Raw genomic sequence first — 17895 nt, 5'->3', positions numbered from 1 at the left:
GGATGGAGAGGGGAAAAGGCAAAAAAATTGCATGTTAGTATTTCTAGACTAGAAAAAATAAAGCACTAACAAAAGAGTAGGATAATCATTGCAATAAAGCTGGACTGTGGACTCTGAGCCATTCACTCTGTTGAACATGACATCCAAACAGTTATTAAACATGTTATTAAGAGATGAGACGACAGAGAGACCCGAAGGCATATATGTGGTAAAGCAATTCAAGGTGAAGAATCTGTAAGGGCACAAGGTACACAGAGAAACAGAAAAGAGTGGTGCCCCCACCACAGCTCAGGCACTGTGCTAGACATGCACAGATCACCAGGTGTGACCCTCCTTAAAGCATGTAGGTGGCCTTATCCCATCTAAAGTCAGAACAACAAAGGCTCAGAGGTTAGGTTATTTTTCCAGTGCCACTTAACCGAGATGAGGCAGAGCCAGGAGGCAAACTAAGGTCTATCGGATGCCAACACCCAGGCCCTTCTCACTTAATTTTCTGCCTCTCAGAGTTAATGGGGAAAATCAATAGAAAAAAAGGGAATGTTCAACCTAATGTTATCTACGCAAAGAAATATGTCTGTTTTCTGTTTTCAGTAAACATTAATCACCCAAATGTATTTTATAAGGAAAAAAGATAATTATTTCTCCTATGGAAATCACTGAAGGTAGCACCCAATTTTCAATTCTAAGAGTTCCTATACTGATGAGAAAAGTATATTCCACTGTAAAACACCAAAGTTTGCAGAGAGCATTTTAACTTCGTCGTAAACTAGATTTAAAGTAGCAGTGGGGCTTCCTAGGTGGCGCAGTGGTTAAGAATCTGCCTGCCAATGCAGGGGACACAGGTTCAATCCCTGCTCCAGGAAGATCCTACATGCCGCGGAGCAACTAAGCCTGTGTGCCGTAACTACTGAGCCTGCGCTCTAGAGCCTGCGAGCCGTAACTACTGAGCCCATGTGCCGCAACTACTGAAGCCCATGTGCCTAGAGCCCGTGCTCCACAACAAGAGAAGCCACAGCAATGAGAAGCCCGTGCAACACAAAGAAGAGTAACCCCAGCTCGCCACTATCAGAGAAAGCCCATGTGCAGCAATGAAGACCCAACACAACCAATAAATAAATAAATAAATTTATAAAAAAAAAAAAAAAAAAAGTAGCAGTGAACATGGGCACCAAGACAGTGATATTAAGGGTGGAGCCACACTCCTCTACGACAGCGGGCTCCACCTTCTCCTTCAGGCCTCAGCTCTCCTTTCCCCTCTTCAAAGAGGCCCCAAACCTCCCAACCTGAAGCAGCCTGTCTATCACACGTGCCGTTGCTTTACTACGCTTGTTGCCATCTGAAACTAGCCACTTTATATGATTACTAACTTACTGTCTCTCCCTTTCTCCTTACTCTGCCCCCCAAAAGCCATCAGCACTAACAGTGCCCTTGTTTAGAGCGCCTGTGGCAGCCTGGACTTGCTGCACCCAAAGGATGCCCGGTGCTCTGTCCATAAAAGGTGCTCTGAGGATTTGTCGCATGAACGGGCCGATTCCACAAACTCACGTCTTTCCGTGTCTTGTGTTCTGCAGCCTGAATCCTCTGATCCATTTCCTCTTCCAACTCACTCAACTGCATGGCTGCCTTGTCTTGGGCTCTGAAATTTAAGAGGACGCACACTTTTCATTATACTCTTGGCTTTGTAACACGAAAACTCTGACCTCAGCTATTTCAAGCTCTCTATTTTACAGATGAGGAGAAACATACCATTTAAGATAATATTCCCCATTCCTTCCACATAATGAAATGAGACTGGCAGTTCCACCAGTTGGGTGTAAAGGGACATTAAAACTAGATACTAAATAAATGCAACAGAGTAGATTAAATGATATTAAACTAGATTATAGTGAGGAACAGTGAAAGATACCAAATTGCTGAGAGCCTCTCAATAAATTCTGAAAATCTTTTTTTCCTGCTTTGACTGAGCTACAACCCTAGACAAAAAATAACTCCATGGCAAAGAGATGATTAGATATAACTTTGAAATTGTATTATATGAAACACAATGCTATATGCTATAGTTAGAAGCGAAAAAAAGAGATCTCAAAAATTATTTCTAATCAATTCCCTGAAGTTCTAGAATGTAGACATAGTTGCCCTTTAGAAAATTCCTGTTTCTTTTATTAATATAATCAATAAATCATATTTCTATGGCAGCAGAGCATACTGATTTGCCAAAAAGTTAGAAATGGGAAAATATCATTGAGACGATATACAGACAGTTTTATTTAGCAGTTGTCTAGTATGGAGACACTTGTCACCTTACAATGATTGAAGCTTCACATTAAGCCCTAAAAATTTTCTGTTCTCTCTCAGCTCTGTGTCCAGTTATCTAAATTTTCACATGCATATGTCTTGCCTACTCAACTAGATTGTAAGTGACTTGAAAGCAGCCATCATAAGATTTAGAGTCAATTTACTTGGCCCAATGACATGGTGTTAATAAAAGCAGAAACAGGACTTCAGTAGAAGGCCTCCGCCTTGCAGTCCGATGGCTTCCACCACACCATCACCATCCGATCTGCTTTCAACTTATTTACTTCCTCCCAACACGGTTTGTTTATGCACTAATTTAATTTCTATATAAGCTTCCAAACAAGCATTGATGCCTGGAGGGAAGACCCTGAAGTGTAATCCTGAGCGACTTATCACTATTTTCTGCTCCCGTTAACTTCCTCCTACCTTACAGCCTGCCCGAGGTTATGTTAACCAGGTTTGGACAGTCAGCTAGTTCTACTTTGTTTACCAACATTTGCTATTTGAAGTCTAGGCATTATGTACCTCCACAGCAACTTTCGGGGTTTTTTGGGGGGTCAACTCTGGGACTGGGAATGGCTAAGCCAAACATCCATTTCTCCCTTTGACCATTTTTTCTAGCCATTCCTTCTAGAGGTCCAGTTCCAAACATCTGGGCATCTGGGACTGCTCCCGAATGTGTTCCTTCTGCCTTTTTCACTTCTGAACAACTCTTTTTTCTTTCTTTCCCTCTTTTTTTTTGGGGGGGGGGTGGCGGACGAGGTAAATCAGGGTAGTCTATAATGACACATTGTTTGCCCCAGTAATTCCCAGTAAAGTGTCTACCATGTTGGGAATGTCCACTTTAACCTTAGTCCAGGGCTCCTACCAGGATACTAAGAACCCCTTCTTCCAGTGCAAGTACAGAGTGAAAAGACTGTGGTAGGCCCAGTGCCAAGGCCTTCACCCATGACTCACTATGAAGTCTCCACACCCCGAGGATGTGAATATTTACAGCCTCATTTTGCAGATGCATAAGCTGAGACTCAGGGAGATTATGTAACCTGCCCAAAGTCACTTCCTTGTCAGTAACAAGGCCAGGCTTCAAATGGAGTCTGCCTGCCTCTCTGGATGAAAAGTTTCCTGTACGTTTCAAGCGGCTGGATATAACAGGACGAATCTCTTCAAACTGTTCTGTATGGAGTCACAGGCCTTGAGGGGTTTATATGATAGGATCATGGGGACCTGCTGATGCACTGCTGGCTGGCCCTACAGAGTACTGCCTGACTTAACTTCCCCGGTGCTGGCTTAGTTAAGGATGCTTCAGATTCCTCAGGTTCAGGCAGTGCCCCCACATCATAATGTGATAATGTAGTTCCATCTATGTGCCACTCGGTCAGAGAGCCAGTTAAAGGACGCTTTCTGCCACTTAGACAAGAGAGACTTCAATACCTCTTCACTGCAACGGCCAGGTTTTCCATTTCTGTGCTTTGAAGTTTGATCTCTCGGATAAAGTTCTTTATAACATGTTCATATGGCTGAATTAGTCTTGGCTCCACGAGGTTGATGTTTTGATACAAGGTGCTAACTTGCTCTTTTCTGCCAAAGAAAAATAAATTAAAAATTAAATAAAACCAGGTAAAAAAATAGGAAGTCAAAATTTCAGAATACTCTTAGGAAAGTGAGACATAAGAACCGAGGAAGAAAAGTGCAACAATAGAGTGACCGGAATGGAGGGAAGATATCAGTCAGAGATGCTATTGTACTATTCTTCATATTATTATCATAACAGAAGAACAGCAACTTCACTTTTTTCCCCAGCTTTATTGAGATATGACTGACAGAGAAAAATTTTTATATATTTAGGTTGTACACTGTGATTTTTTAAGGTGTACAATGTGATGATTTAATGTTAGAAGATGATGGCCTGTGAAGGCAGTGGACACGCATAGGGAAGGACTGATAGGGAAGGATTTTTTTTTTAATCACTGCTGGGGTTTTTCTCTTTCATATAAAGGTAAATAGATGTAGAGAAAAAAAGGTAACAAACTAATTACTTAATAACATGTTCCACCAATCCCTAATAAGATATATTTCAGACTTAGGATCGTAAAAGAGTGTATACCTACTATTTCGTGAAAAATTATTTCATATATTTTTACGTGACAGTCCTCATACTTGTTATTAACGTCTGTAAAAGACAAACATTTCAGAGTCATTTCAAAAGAAACACTGGTAAGACTGGGCAGCTGATCTGCCAGAGGGTGAAGGAGTGAGTCAGTGAGGCGAGCGGTGTCCTTGGCTCAAGTCTGGGAGCTGACGTGCTGGGTGAAACAGAGGGAAGACCATGTGAAGACACAGGAAGATGGCCCACCCACAAGCCAGGGAGAGAGGTCTCTCGCCTCCAAGCTCGCCAACACCCTGAATGTCCAGCCTCCAGAACTGTGAGAAAATAAATCTCTGTTGTTTAAGCCACCCCGTCTGATATCTGTTATCAGAAATACTAGGTAACCTTGGAAAGCATGAAAGTTTTCAAGGTCACAGAGTGACAGAGGTAGGATTCAAACTCAGTCTGATACTACAGACCACATGGTCAACCATTACGTTATATTGCTTCCCAGTGTTCAACATCTGAACCTTGGCAGAAGAAATGGGATTCAAAATCATTCCACAGAACTATGAAACATTGCAAAGTGTAAGGTATATATTAACCCGAAACTTAGTTAAGCATGCCCCTGAGGTGTGTCCAAGTAGCTGTAAACTCTCCCAGGTGTGCTTTTAAAAATAAACTGCTTGATGTGTGCAGAGGCCAGTCATGATTCAAAGGAACTGGTCAAGTGAAGTGTTATTAATAAACCTGCAAGAGTAAGTCACTTTGTTTGGTGATATAAGACACGCGGGCGGGGGGGGGGGGTGTAGGATAAATTGGGAGATTGGGGCTGACATATATACACTACTATGTATAAAATAGACAATTAATGAGAACCTGCTGCATAGCACAGACAATTCTACTCAATGCTCTGTGGTGACCTGAATGGGAAGGAAATCGAAAAAAGAGGGGATATATGTGTACATATAGCTGATTCACTTTGCTGTACAGCAAGAAAGTAATGCAACACTGTAAAGCAACTATACTCCAAAAAAAAAAAAGAAGAAGACATAGAAAGCTGCCATCATCCCTCCTATCAGAGCTTAGTACAATTACTGGCCACAGCAGTGAGCCATATTTATTAAAGAGCAGCAAAAAAAAATCTGTACTCTTAGACTGCCCCATGTAATTTCAGTGCACAACAGGATCATTAACTTCTTTGCCTTCCGTCATACACTGACACCAGTGGTATACGAAGCACAGAAACCCTCTCGTTGATAGGGACCTGCCTGTCAAGGATGGCCATTAAGATACTGTCAACAGGAGTCCACGTTTCCTGGCTAACTGCACAGCAATAAAATGTTCAGAGTGGAGGTCTCAGAAGATTCCCTTAATTTCTGAAAATTTCTAAAATGAGAAAGAAACATAATGATTACAAATTCTCTTGGATCCTCTGCTGGTCCTGGTAACATATAGAATGTTAGGAATAGTTTACAGTGAGGTATACAAATAGATTAATTACAGAAAATGTCTGCCACTAGCAGGAAATAAGTTACATGGTTAACTGCTGTGTCAGAGACTAGTTGGATACTCATCTACCCCGCTTCTTTTCATAGGGCACACAGGGGAGAACCGACTCCTCAGAACCCTAGGCAGGTAGGCTGAAGCCATGTGACTAGTTGTGGACAATGGAATGGGAGCAGAACTGATGTGTTTGCCACTTCCATGCTTGGCCCCTAAAATCCTTTGTAAGATCCTCCACTCATATTCATTCTCACTATCCCTTTCTCATATCTGTGTCTCTCTCTTTTTCTCTCTCTCCCTCTCCCCACCCCTCTCCTTCTCTGCCTCCCTCCTCATTTCCTCCTCCTTATGGCTGAAGTGAAAAACTCCAACACGGCAAAACCACGTGATGAAATGTGTTTGGATTACCACCCTGAGGGAAACTGCTCGGGAAGGTTGCCTGACCACATCAATCTTCCCAATATGAGAGAGAGAAATAAGTTTGTATTTTGTAGAGCCTAAGACTTGGAAGCTCTTTGTAAAAGTCAACTTGAACTTAAAAAGTTGATGTCATTCTTTCCTATTTTGTTTTTTTAATCATCTTCCAGATTAAATTAATTTCTTACCTCCTTCCTTGATAGCTTCATATTAACTAAGTAATAAAACTTCTATGACCAGGGTAAGTCTGCACCATCCACTCTCTTTCAAGGGAATAAAAGAGTATTCCAAAGCATTCATATAGTGAAGCAGACATTTATTAAGCACCTTACATATGCAGTCCCAGCAGTGATCTCAGCATTTACATGTAATATTCACTTAATCCTGATGAAAACCCTATGAAGAAGTTATCACTAGTATCCTATTTACCAGAGGAAACTAAGGTTAAGAGAGCTAGTATCGTCCTGGTATCGGAGCCAAGATTCCAATTCAGCCCATCTGGCTCCAGAGTCTAGTTCTCAGAGAGGAATTAGCTCTTCACGCCAAAAATAAGCGCTAATCTGCTTTTCAAGGGTCCTGAGTGCATGCTCCATTTAAAAAGAATTTGATGTGCTGAGATTTTGAAAATTATTTTAGAGGAGTATAGGTATTACTACTACAAGAACCATTTACATTACAAAGGGACTCCTTTAAAGAATGAAGGCATGACCAAGTTGAGATAATCTTATCAATTCTTATTTACCTAAAGCTATCTGGGGAAAGCACTGCTGTACACTATGAGGCACACTCCCATCTCCCCCTCCTTTTGCTTGGTTCATTTGGTCCATATCTGTGAAACTAGAGAACCACCTGGGTTATGCGAGAGATTGCAATGCAGTGCACCTGGCGATTTTCACACACGAGATGCAAAAAACAAAACAAAAACAAGAAATACTGTCTCCTAACAAAAGATAATACCTAGTCCCTCTGTGTAAGATTTAAATGCTGTGCTGTGTACAGGCAGCTAAACACCTATGAAATCTTCAGCTCAACAAACTAGGTGCCATTACTTGGTGCCAAGACAGTCTTTTGTTCTGTTCTCGGGAGTGCAGGAGTCACCGGCCTCCCCCAGTGTCCTCACTCCTGACATCAAAGGTTAAACAAGCAGACTGCACAACACTGCACACACAGCTCTGTTTTCTCCTGGCCCTGGCCCAGAGTGGCGCCTCAGGATGCTGAGAAGGGGGCCCGGTAGTGACAAGGCTCCAAGCATTTTTAATTCATTAAGTCCAAGGCCTCATATAGGCAACTATGCTTGGATTCACAAATACCATGCAGACCTGTTTACAGGTGTACTGGACAAATCCTGGGTAAAGATTAAGGGTCAGGTCATATGCGTTACACAGCCAAGATGAAAAACAGTCTCTGTTTCTGTTCAGAGAGAGCCACTCACACTAAAAATAATCTAATTTATATCTTAAGGAAAGAGATCAAATGAAATGAGAAAAACACACCCTGGATTACCAACTGGTTTTAGATGTTTAAAATCTGAGCCTTTTCATCTTCTTGTTCGATAAATTACAAGACGATTTGTATGAAAGACAGTGATAATGGCAAACTGCTAATGAAAAATTCACAACTTAAAATTTTAAAATGATCCCTGGGAAATAAGCATTGTAAATCGCAAATATTCCCATTGAAGCTGAGAGGGAAATTATCTGAATTTAGGAGAAAAAAAGCAGGTATAGTTAAGATGGGTAAAACATTTTAAAGCTTACACACTTCCATAGGATTCACATTTTACTTAGCAGAGCACATATTTATCTATGTTTATGTATTTGTAATGTAGTAAGGCCAGTATTTAGAATGCCTGGACACCTCTGGTCTCAGGACATCCCTGGGAAATAGTCAAGTGCAGATAACACCACTCCAGGCTAAAGAACACGGTGACCAGTAAGGTTGGTAGAAAAACTGGCCCTTAGATTCAAAGTCTTGCTGCGTTAAGCATTGAAATAGAGAGCTAACCTATTTATTCGAACTATAAGTTATATAGATTTAAAACACTGAATGGTTTTCTGTGGACAAAAGCAAACAGTATTCGATGCCAGTGTCTACATCATTCTACACTAGGGATGGCGAGAAGAAAACTGACGCTATGACCGTAACATCTGAGCACGGGAAATTAAATATCCATGCAATCCAAAGGGCACTATGTTAGATCCTGGAAATAAAATGCTAAGAAACAGACTGAGCACCTTCCCTCATTAGGCTCACCATGAAGATTAAGTACAAGATGCTCTGATAGCATAGAGCAGGTGAACATGAGCAGGCCAGACATGACCATTCCAACTACAAGACATTCTGGAAAAGGCAACACTCAGAGACAGTAACAATATCAGTGGTTGCCAGCGGTTGGAGGGGAGGGATAGGCGGATAAAAAGGCGGAGCACAGAGGATCTTTAAGGCAGTGAAAATATTTTGTCTGATACTATAATGATGGCTACATATCCTTGTACACTTGTCCAGATTCACAGGATGTCCATCAGCAGGAGTGAACCCTAATGTAAAATACGGAATTGGGGTGATAATGATGTATAGGTTCATCAGTTGTAGCAAATGTACCATTGTGGTGGGGAGTTGTTGATAACAGGAGAGGCTGTGCATGTGTGGGGGCACGGGTGTGTGGGAAATCTCTGTATCTTCCTCTTAATTTTGCTGTGAACTTCAAACTGCTCTAAAAAAATATAGTCTTTTTTTAACCTGATAGTTTATTTCAATTTGGGAGTAAGAATAATGAGTATATTCCTCTTCAGGTGACTCCAGCTGACCTTTTTAGCTGCCCTGAACAAACTATACTGTCATTTAGTCAGTTGAGGGGGAAAGGCTCAGCCTTTTTTTCCCACACAAGTGAAAAGGAATGATTTCAAAAGGTACTTTTATTACCTAGTACACATACTTTCAGAATAAACCCCAACCAACTGGAAAATAAATGCCAACAGCCAAAATCCAGCTGTGCTGCTAGAACAGGGCAGCATCCGTCCTCTTTCGGAAGTTCAAGTCTTGCCTTCCAGGCAGGACGTGCCTCTGCCCACGAACAGCCTTGCGCCGGCCGCCTGTAACTGGAAGTGATTCCAGTCTGTGTTCTCACAATAGGTTTTGCTCTTCATTAACTCAGTTACAGAATGGTGATCTGGCTCTCCCTTCTAGAGAAAACAAACAATGGTCTATTCAACCTGGTCCCACTATCCCACAGGCGGGGAAAGATAACTGGTCCAGTGGCCTCGGCTTTTCTCAGCTGTGTTGCTGCTGCTGAGCCAGAGCATGATCTAGTCCAGGTATGCAACCACTGTTGCCTCATCCAGGACCCCCAGCCCGAGTACCTCTCCTGCAGGTAAAATTCCTCCTGGATTCACGTCACCCTGAAAAAATATTTTACTTGCCTAAGTACTTATTTGGGTAACATTCCCCCAAAGGTTTTAAAAAGGAAACTTCCTGGAAGGTGAGCTTGTTAACTAGATTTATTCAAAGTATAGAAACATTTTGAATTGCAAATTGCTTCCTATTTAAAATCACTGAAATTTAGTTATGGGAGTTTGCCAACAGAGGGAGGAAGACAGAGCCAGCAAGAGGGTCTGTGCCGAAGGTTTAAGAAGGCACACACTCGAAACAGCTGAGGGCTCCTGAAGTCAGGAAGGACGAGTGCACGGGGTAAGTGCCAACGGCCTGGCTAAATTCACAGGCTTCCTCGGCACACTCAGCTTCATGACCCAGGGTGAAACACTTAACCTCTTGAGCTCCAGTTTCCTCAGTTATAAAGTGGGTATAATACTGGAACCCACCAGGTAACGTGAGGATTAACTCTACTGGAGCACGGCCCATGCTGTAGGTAATTGAAAAACATTAGCCATTGTTACATTTCCTCTTGACTCCTCTACCCAAATGAGTTGGAGAGAAGTAGGTGGTCATCTGCTGTCTGCTTCTATGTTGAGTTTTGGAAAAGGGCTGTAAGGAAAAAAGCCATGTGGTGTGGAAGCCCCTTGCACAGAAATGTTGTCTTTATGGGGCCAGTGCAGGGGAAACTGAAAAATGAGAGTTGGGTCAGCCTGCAAAGCTTATATAGTCCAGAGGTCCGTAAACCTTTTTTTTAAAGCACCAGATATAAAATATTTACCATCTCTGTGGCCACCGTAGCATGAAAGCAGCCATAGACAACAATCAATGAATGAGCTTGGTTGTGCTCCAATAAAACTTTATTTACACAAACAGGCAGAGAGCCAAATGGGCCTTACTTTGACCCCTGTTATAGTCTGTGAACATAAGGCCCTGAGCACAGGCATGGGGATGGGCAATGCAGACCTGACCCTTCTGTCCCCAGGAAAACAGGCCTTTCTTTGCTCATGTCCTGCCTCTCGGTCCATGTAAAGTTTTTTCATGTATGTACATCACAGTATCAACGTGCTTATATACGTAGACAGTAGACAGGTATATGTGGGAATATGCATCTATTTCAGAGTTCTTACCTTATAAATGCACATTCACTCTCCCAATGTTTCTTCTATAAATTTACCTTGACTCAAGGTAAATGTAGGCATAATCTAGTAATGTTAGTGCAACTGGGTGTGTTATAGTTATTTTTCACTGAATATTCATTTCTATTTTTGTAAGAAAGATAGGGGTTGGGAGAAAATAAAGAGCGCCATATCAATTTCTATGCTAAATTTTCCCTTTAGATGACATCTATCACCTTCCTGGGTTTGTCAGGAACAATTCCAATTTAAGCCTGTTGTCCTGTATTCTGTCCACTTTAGCATTTATCCAGATCTCCCCCTTTTCCGTAATCAAAAAGTTGCATTAACAGTAACTGTTACTAAACTGTGTACTAACTATGCATTACAGTTATTTTTAAGCATTAAAGTTATTAACAGCTGCATTAAAATAAGCCAGGGTGAGTTGATGGGTGTGTACTTTTTACCTTCAGCATTTACCTGGTAGTGTGTGTGACATTTGTGCAGTGAAAAGACTTCTCACTAACGAGAGGCTAAATCAGAAGCGGAACAGTGATAAACCCATCTCTCCTTTCCTGACTCACCCCAGACACAATGTAACTAAGCCTTTCCTTTCAGGAGTAGGAAACAGGAATACTCACTGATAAAACAAATTAAGCTTGGACAAGAGAAGCTGGAGACAGATAACTCCTACAGGTCTTGATGGTGATGGAGAGAGATGGAGGGGGCTGCCCTGTGGGCTACCTGAAGAACGAGCCAGTTGTGCCGCTACCTGCAGGTGCACAGTGCTGTCGGGCAGCCATCTGCCCACATCAGTGGTAAATTAGGAAATTACAGGCACAGTGTACAGGAAATAGTACAGAAAACACAAGTTGGAGAGTCCCACCACAGAGGAATAGAAAGTAAGTAACTAGAAGTGTTCTCGCTACTGTGATTTAGCCATTTTTAGTGTAGTTCAAATGTAGAGCCAGTTATTTTATTGGATGGTAGTGCTTTTATATTTTGCAATAAATCCCTTTAGCAGCAATGACCTCACAAAACAAAGATGCATGCTTAACAAAAAGTTCAGTACCAAATTTCCTTTCCTCAAGAATGACGGTGAGAAACATGTAACTTGCTTGAAATATTTAACTGTCACAGTCAAGAGGAGCCTCAGGAAACAGAACTAAGTATAATGTGGTGTCCTGGATGGAATGATGGAACCAAAAAAGGACATCAGAGAAAAACTGAGGAGATCTGAATAAAGCATAGAATTACTAATAATGTATCAATATCATTTCATTAATTTTAACAAATGTATTACACCAATGTAAGATGTTAAAAATGAGGGAAAGTGGGTGCAGATTATGTGGGAACTCTCTGTACTATCTTTAAAATTTTTTCTGGAAACCTGAAAACATGCCTTAAAAAAATTTATAAAAAAAAAGTTTCTCAACATTAATCCTCCACCATAGTGAATTAGAGTGATATCAATTACCCACATGAACCAGAAGACACAAATCTCCTAAAGAAGCATCATCTACATCTTTTAAATTTATATACTGTACCAAAATAAAATGTAATCCTACAGGCCTATAATTCTGAAGCATCTAAGCATGGGAGAACATCTGAGTCATAAATGGAGACAATTTATTTTATTTTATAAAAGGTAAGAAACTCATCAAAGTATTTGTCTCAGAAAGTACTTTGAAGAGAGGCAAAAACAGAACTTGTGACAATCAAGGGCTGAATTATTTGCAAAAGTCCATATTCATACATGTCAATACCAGAAAACTAAAGAATTGAGACTACCCTCCATTTAGGAGAATTTGCTCTAAGCTTATCCCAGAATTTGCTCTTGAAGTGCTCTTAAACCCCTGTACACAGAATAATTTTCTTAATTAAAAACATGACCTACAGAGAAGAGTCATTTGCTGTCAACAATTTCAAATTTAATAATCACAAAATGTAAATCTAAAGAAGATTACAAACAATTTTATGGGGGAAAATCATAAGACCACATTAAAAATATGTATATTCTTCAGAAAAGTATTACAGATAGACATGCATAAGCAACAGATTAAAATACTTAAATATTTTCCAAAACTATTTTGCTTATGCAATTACTAAATGTTCACATATTTATTAAAAGATTCTCTTTGCACTAATGTGCCTAAAATTTTTATATATTTTAGAAATAACTTTTTTATTAAAAAATTTTATATAGAACTGTTGTATAGGACCACATATATAATAAAAGCAATTTGTCAGACAATAAAATAAGATTTCAATAATATTAGATTTAAGTATATTACATCTCACTTTATTCATAGGAAGATTCTGGTTTGGAGAATCAATTTTACAGCCACTCTACTTGCCTATCTCATTCCTTCAAACTTCCCATCTTCTAAACACTCTTAGGTGATCACTGTCCTCAAATATTTTGCATAGTACCTAACATATAATACATAAATTTTCAAAAAAGGAGACAAATATGTTATCTTGGTTGACTTCACATCATCCCATTCCTTAACTATTTTTTTTTCAATTTTTGAGAATGAAAAGAGTTGAGAAATAGCTTTATCTCTCCCTAGTCAAAGTATATTTTAATCTTACTCTCTGATCAAAACTAAAACTTTCTGTAATTCCTATCTAGAAATCAAACCCTGCATGTCAGTCAAGGCTCTCTCAAAATTTGCTTCTTCCATGAAGCCTGCTTTGACTGATACAACCACAAGAAATCCTTCCCCTGCCACATTTTATCTGAAGCTCTGTGTACTGAGTTTTTGTGGATGTTTTATCTTCCCAGTTACCCTATCAGTCTCCACATCCCTCGCAGCACCCAGAGATCTGACCAGCAACAGATCCAGCATTAATGAATGAAAGAGGCCAGAGCCTGGGGAAGGAGGACACAGTGGGGCATGAATGGAGAAGGTGGAGTTTTGTACTGGATCTGAGGCACGCTAAGGACTCTGCCTCATGGAGGGTAGAGAAAGTGGTGAGGAGGGAGCAGATCAGCCTTTCCAGGCATGGGGTCAGGAAGGAGACAAATCTATGGTAAATCTGACTGCCAAGCTGAAAAGGGTCAATCCCCTTCTGAACACAGTGAGAAAGGAGAGGTTCTAGAAGCACACCAGACTGCATCTAAAATCTACAGGCAAGAGCTTACACTCCTCTTCAACCTGCTGGCTGCCTTCTGCCTTGATTTTATTTTCCCCTTTCTCCTTTCACATTGTTTCCAACAGGGGTCGCACCCAATATTTGCTATATAACATACACTAAGAAAGCTGAAGACATTTAAAAATTCTCAGCTGGAGAAAATGCTCTGCAGGGATTTCTAACTAATACTTCTGATACACAGAGGCCCCTTCATTTGTGTTTTTGTGGGTTGAGGATGCTGAAATCAGAACTCCATCCAAGCTGAATGGCTAAAACAATGTTGTGAATCCTAAATATATTTCACTAATAAATTAGGATGCATTTTAAACAAAATAATATTTATGTTTAAGTTTATAAATATTATTTTATATATAAGTTCCAAAACCACAATTAAATCACATGATTTTATGAAGATCAACATGGACTTAAAATATTGCATTACATAGATAACCTGTCACCAGCTTCTACAGAAGATAAGGATTTGCTTATCTAAAATCTCCCAAAGACTTCTTAACATGCTACAGAATCATGAGTACCAATAAAGAACTCATTTTCTCTCCTAAAATTAGCATATTCCGGGATATATGTGCATTCTATCTGCTCACTCAGCAGTAAATGTATTTCTTGAACTCATATTTAATGTATATTGCATACCTACTACTAACTACTGAATGACTGGCATTCGATTCTAAATTATAATTGATATCGTTGGAAGTGACTGTTAAGTGCATGACCTATAGTCACATTTTCTTTGACAGGTAAATCTCCACCTTGTGCTTGAGTATACATGACACTGACAAGAAAATCTGTTGGAGATTGTACACAACCTGCTTTGGCCTCCTTAAAAGTCTTTCTTAAAGGTTACAAGAGTTTTCTCTGAAAATCATGTAATTAAATGAGAAGTTTTTTGTTTAGTTACTATACAAAAATATCATAGAAAAAAATTTTAATCTACTTTTAAGAATCATTGACTTTTACCCACCTACCTTGGTACCTAACCATTAAACACAAAGATAAACCAGTAATGGTTTTCCAGTCTCTGTTTATGCAGAGATGGACCAAAATATATCAAACAAAACTAGTTGTAGAGATTTTCTTACAAAATTTTTTTGAACATACTTCCACTTTAAAATAAAATGTTGACATCTTCAATTTCGACATTTCAACAGTTAAAACCCTTTGAGAGGTTCTTAGTCTCATTGCCTGGGGTGTATTTTCCACAAGGTAGAAGTTTCCTGAGATACACTCCACTGCTCATCAACTCTGCACTTCATTGCTTCCCTAGCAACCTGAAGGCAAGTTTAATTAGTTTTTCATTCGATTTTCTGAAGAATCAAAGGGTGATTTTCTGGAATGTGATTAAAAAAAGAAGGTAGCCAAAAATCCTATTAAAATCTGACTTTTTCACATTATACCAGGATCAGTTGCCCTGAAAACTAGTCCACTTTTGTGCTCCCATAGCCACAGATCACTAAAAGAGCAAACAACCTTCAGATTTGCAAACTATCTTCTGAAGGAATCTGACCTCAAACTCTCTGGAGAGCCAAGAAAAGAAAAACCATCTTCTCTTGAGTCATCATCTTAATTTACTGGTTCATCAGGTAACGAAAAAGCAATTTCAGTCAGCTGTGCATCTATATTTATTTCAGTTTACATTTTTCATCCCAAACCTTTATTTTTCCTTGGTATCCAGTTCTGGTTCCCTGAGGTATGAGCTGCCCTCTCTCACCTAATGTGGATAACATCCCTTCTGGGCAGTACACCTGGCCTAAAAGCTACCAAACAAAATGGAAATAGAAGCTGAATGGTTGCTTTAAATACAAGTGGTATTGAAGAAAGAGCTGTAATAAGTTATTACAATAAGCTGCCTGAATGGACAAGAACCCTCAAAGCAGTAGCATCTGTTTACCTCCGCGTACAATTTTTGTAGCATTTCCCCAAGACTCAAAGAAAAGAGCATTAAAAATAATTTCAATAATCAACTATTGGTCTGGGGCCCAAGACCCAGGTGCAAGCCCACATCTTGCCAGACATCTGCGGATTCATCTCAGCATAACACCATGCCTACTCTTGGCTAGATGTGTACTTCTCACATGTGTTTATAATAATATAAATCCATGTTTTGTGCTTACTTTTCTAAATGACAATTTCTACAAAGACAATTAGAACTACAGTGTCTACTTTGGGGAACTTTCAAAATGAACAAAAGGGGGCAAGGAGTTAAAATATAAATAAAAATGGAAAAGGAATAAAACTGCAAAAAGTAATAATAATTTCAAAATGACAGCAGCACTTCAGCCATCTGAAATTCAGGTATCTGGCACCATGAAGAATACAAAAGACAAGGTCAAGAACGAAGAGCAGCCTGTGGAACATCCCTCCTTGGCACAGGAATAGCTTGCATTCAAAAGGGGATTTTAAAATGCAATTCTAGTATATCTGATCATTTTGCTTTCTGCGTCTTCAGCAAACGAAGGTACCCAGGAAGGAGGGAAGAACTGACAACAGTAAACTGTAACCTGGCAGCCTGACAGCAAGAACAGAAAGTGCACACAAGAACTCAAAAAGCCAAGCTGAACTACCATCCCCACAAATCCTGGGGATACGTTACACCACAGCCCGGGATGAAACTCAACTTCATAATGATGAACATGAGTTAGCAAGGAAAGCTGAAGTTACTATGAAAACAGTTATTAAAAGCAAGGCAGGGCTTCTTAGGTGGCGCAGTGGTTAAGAATCCGCCTGCCAATGCAGGGGATGAAGGTTTGATCCCTGCTCCAGGAAGATCCCACATGCCGTGGAGCAACTAAGCCCATGTGCCACAACTATTGAGCCTGCGCTCTAGAACCCATGAGCCACAACTATTGAGCCTGTGTGCTGCAACTACTGAAGCCCACATGCCTACAAGCCCGTGCTCTGCAACAAGAGAAGCCACCGCAATGAGAAGCCTGCGCACCACAACAAAGAGTAGCCCCTGCTCACAACTAGAGAAAGCCTGTGTGCAGCAACAAAGATGCAGTGCAGCCAAAAATAAATAAATAAATTTATAAATAAAATAAAAGCAAGGCATTGTGTGAATCCATATGCTTACCAAAAGACGGACTGCCCATCACAGCACGATATGTAACAGCCACAAAGTAGAAATGACCCAAATGGCCATGAGTAGTAAAATGGATAAATTGTGGTATCTTCACACAATGAATACTCTATAAATGAGAAATGACAGAAAAAATGACAGATCTACAATCACAAGACCACAAGCATAATGTTGAGTTCAAGAAGCCAAACCTATGTCGTAAGGAAAAAAATACGCAAGAAATCATCCCTGGGGGGTCAGGGAGGGGCTGTAGCGATTGGAAGGGAGCACTGGGGCTTCTAGGTACATGCTGTTTCTAGAGCTGGATGCACAATACGAGAGCGTTCCATCTGTGAAGAGTCAGCAAGCTGTACACCACGCTCCTTGCACTTTTCTGTAGATGTACTTGTCTCTGAAGAACACATTCACAAAGTATTACACAATATACTTGATGAAGTATATATTTCTTGTCTTCATGGGAATTTCAATCACGAACACTTCGCCATTCAGATTTCAAGTTCAGAGGCAACCCAAGGCAAAATTTGAAGCACATGATGTTTATCTTTTCTACCTCAGTTCCACATTCTCTTTCTGGGGCTTTTCTACCTTTTTAACAGCAACTCCCGATCAAACGTGGCTGCATTCCACACCCTCAATTCTCATTTCTTCAGCAGTTTAAGACACGGAAATCTCCAGGGATCTTGTTAAAATGAAGACGCTTCAGTAGGTCTGTGGTGGGACCTAGAGTTTGCATTGCTGGAAGACCTCTCAGGTGTGGCCAGTGCTGCTGGTCTGAGGCCTTGAGCTGCAGAGCCTGAGAAGAGACGTGATTTAAAACCAGTGTCTGCTGAGTTCCTGCGAGCTGAAGAATGCCTCATCTTGGGAATCTTGAG

At 40.3% G+C, this 17895-nt stretch overlaps 1 protein-coding gene and 1 long non-coding RNA gene across 4 annotated transcripts in view; one reads left to right on the top strand and one right to left on the bottom strand.

Annotated features, from left to right (window-relative positions):
• RASEF (RAS and EF-hand domain containing) overlaps positions 1 to 17895 on the bottom strand; it is a 71866-nt gene that overhangs the window by 41426 nt on the left and 12545 nt on the right. For all 3 annotated transcript variants that reach the window (XM_057722355.1, XM_057722358.1, XM_057722356.1), the window contains exons 2-3: positions 3727 to 3873; positions 1546 to 1636 (exon numbers count right to left, since the gene is read on the bottom strand). In XM_057722355.1, the coding sequence (XP_057578338.1) occupies positions 1546 to 1636; positions 3727 to 3873 (238 nt within the window). The remainder of the gene's footprint in view (positions 1 to 1545; positions 1637 to 3726; positions 3874 to 17895) is intronic.
• The window catches only part of LOC130845323 (uncharacterized), a 62889-nt gene that overhangs the window by 43017 nt on the left and 1977 nt on the right, over positions 1 to 17895 (top strand). The window lies entirely within an intron of this gene.

The sequence above is a fragment of the Hippopotamus amphibius genome, chromosome 2 (genome assembly GCF_030028045.1).
Source record: "Hippopotamus amphibius kiboko isolate mHipAmp2 chromosome 2, mHipAmp2.hap2, whole genome shotgun sequence".
Classification (NCBI taxonomy): Eukaryota; Metazoa; Chordata; class Mammalia; order Artiodactyla; family Hippopotamidae; genus Hippopotamus; species Hippopotamus amphibius.
Note: the sequence above shows the minus strand (reverse complement) of the source record. Positions and strands in the feature narration are given on the sequence as shown.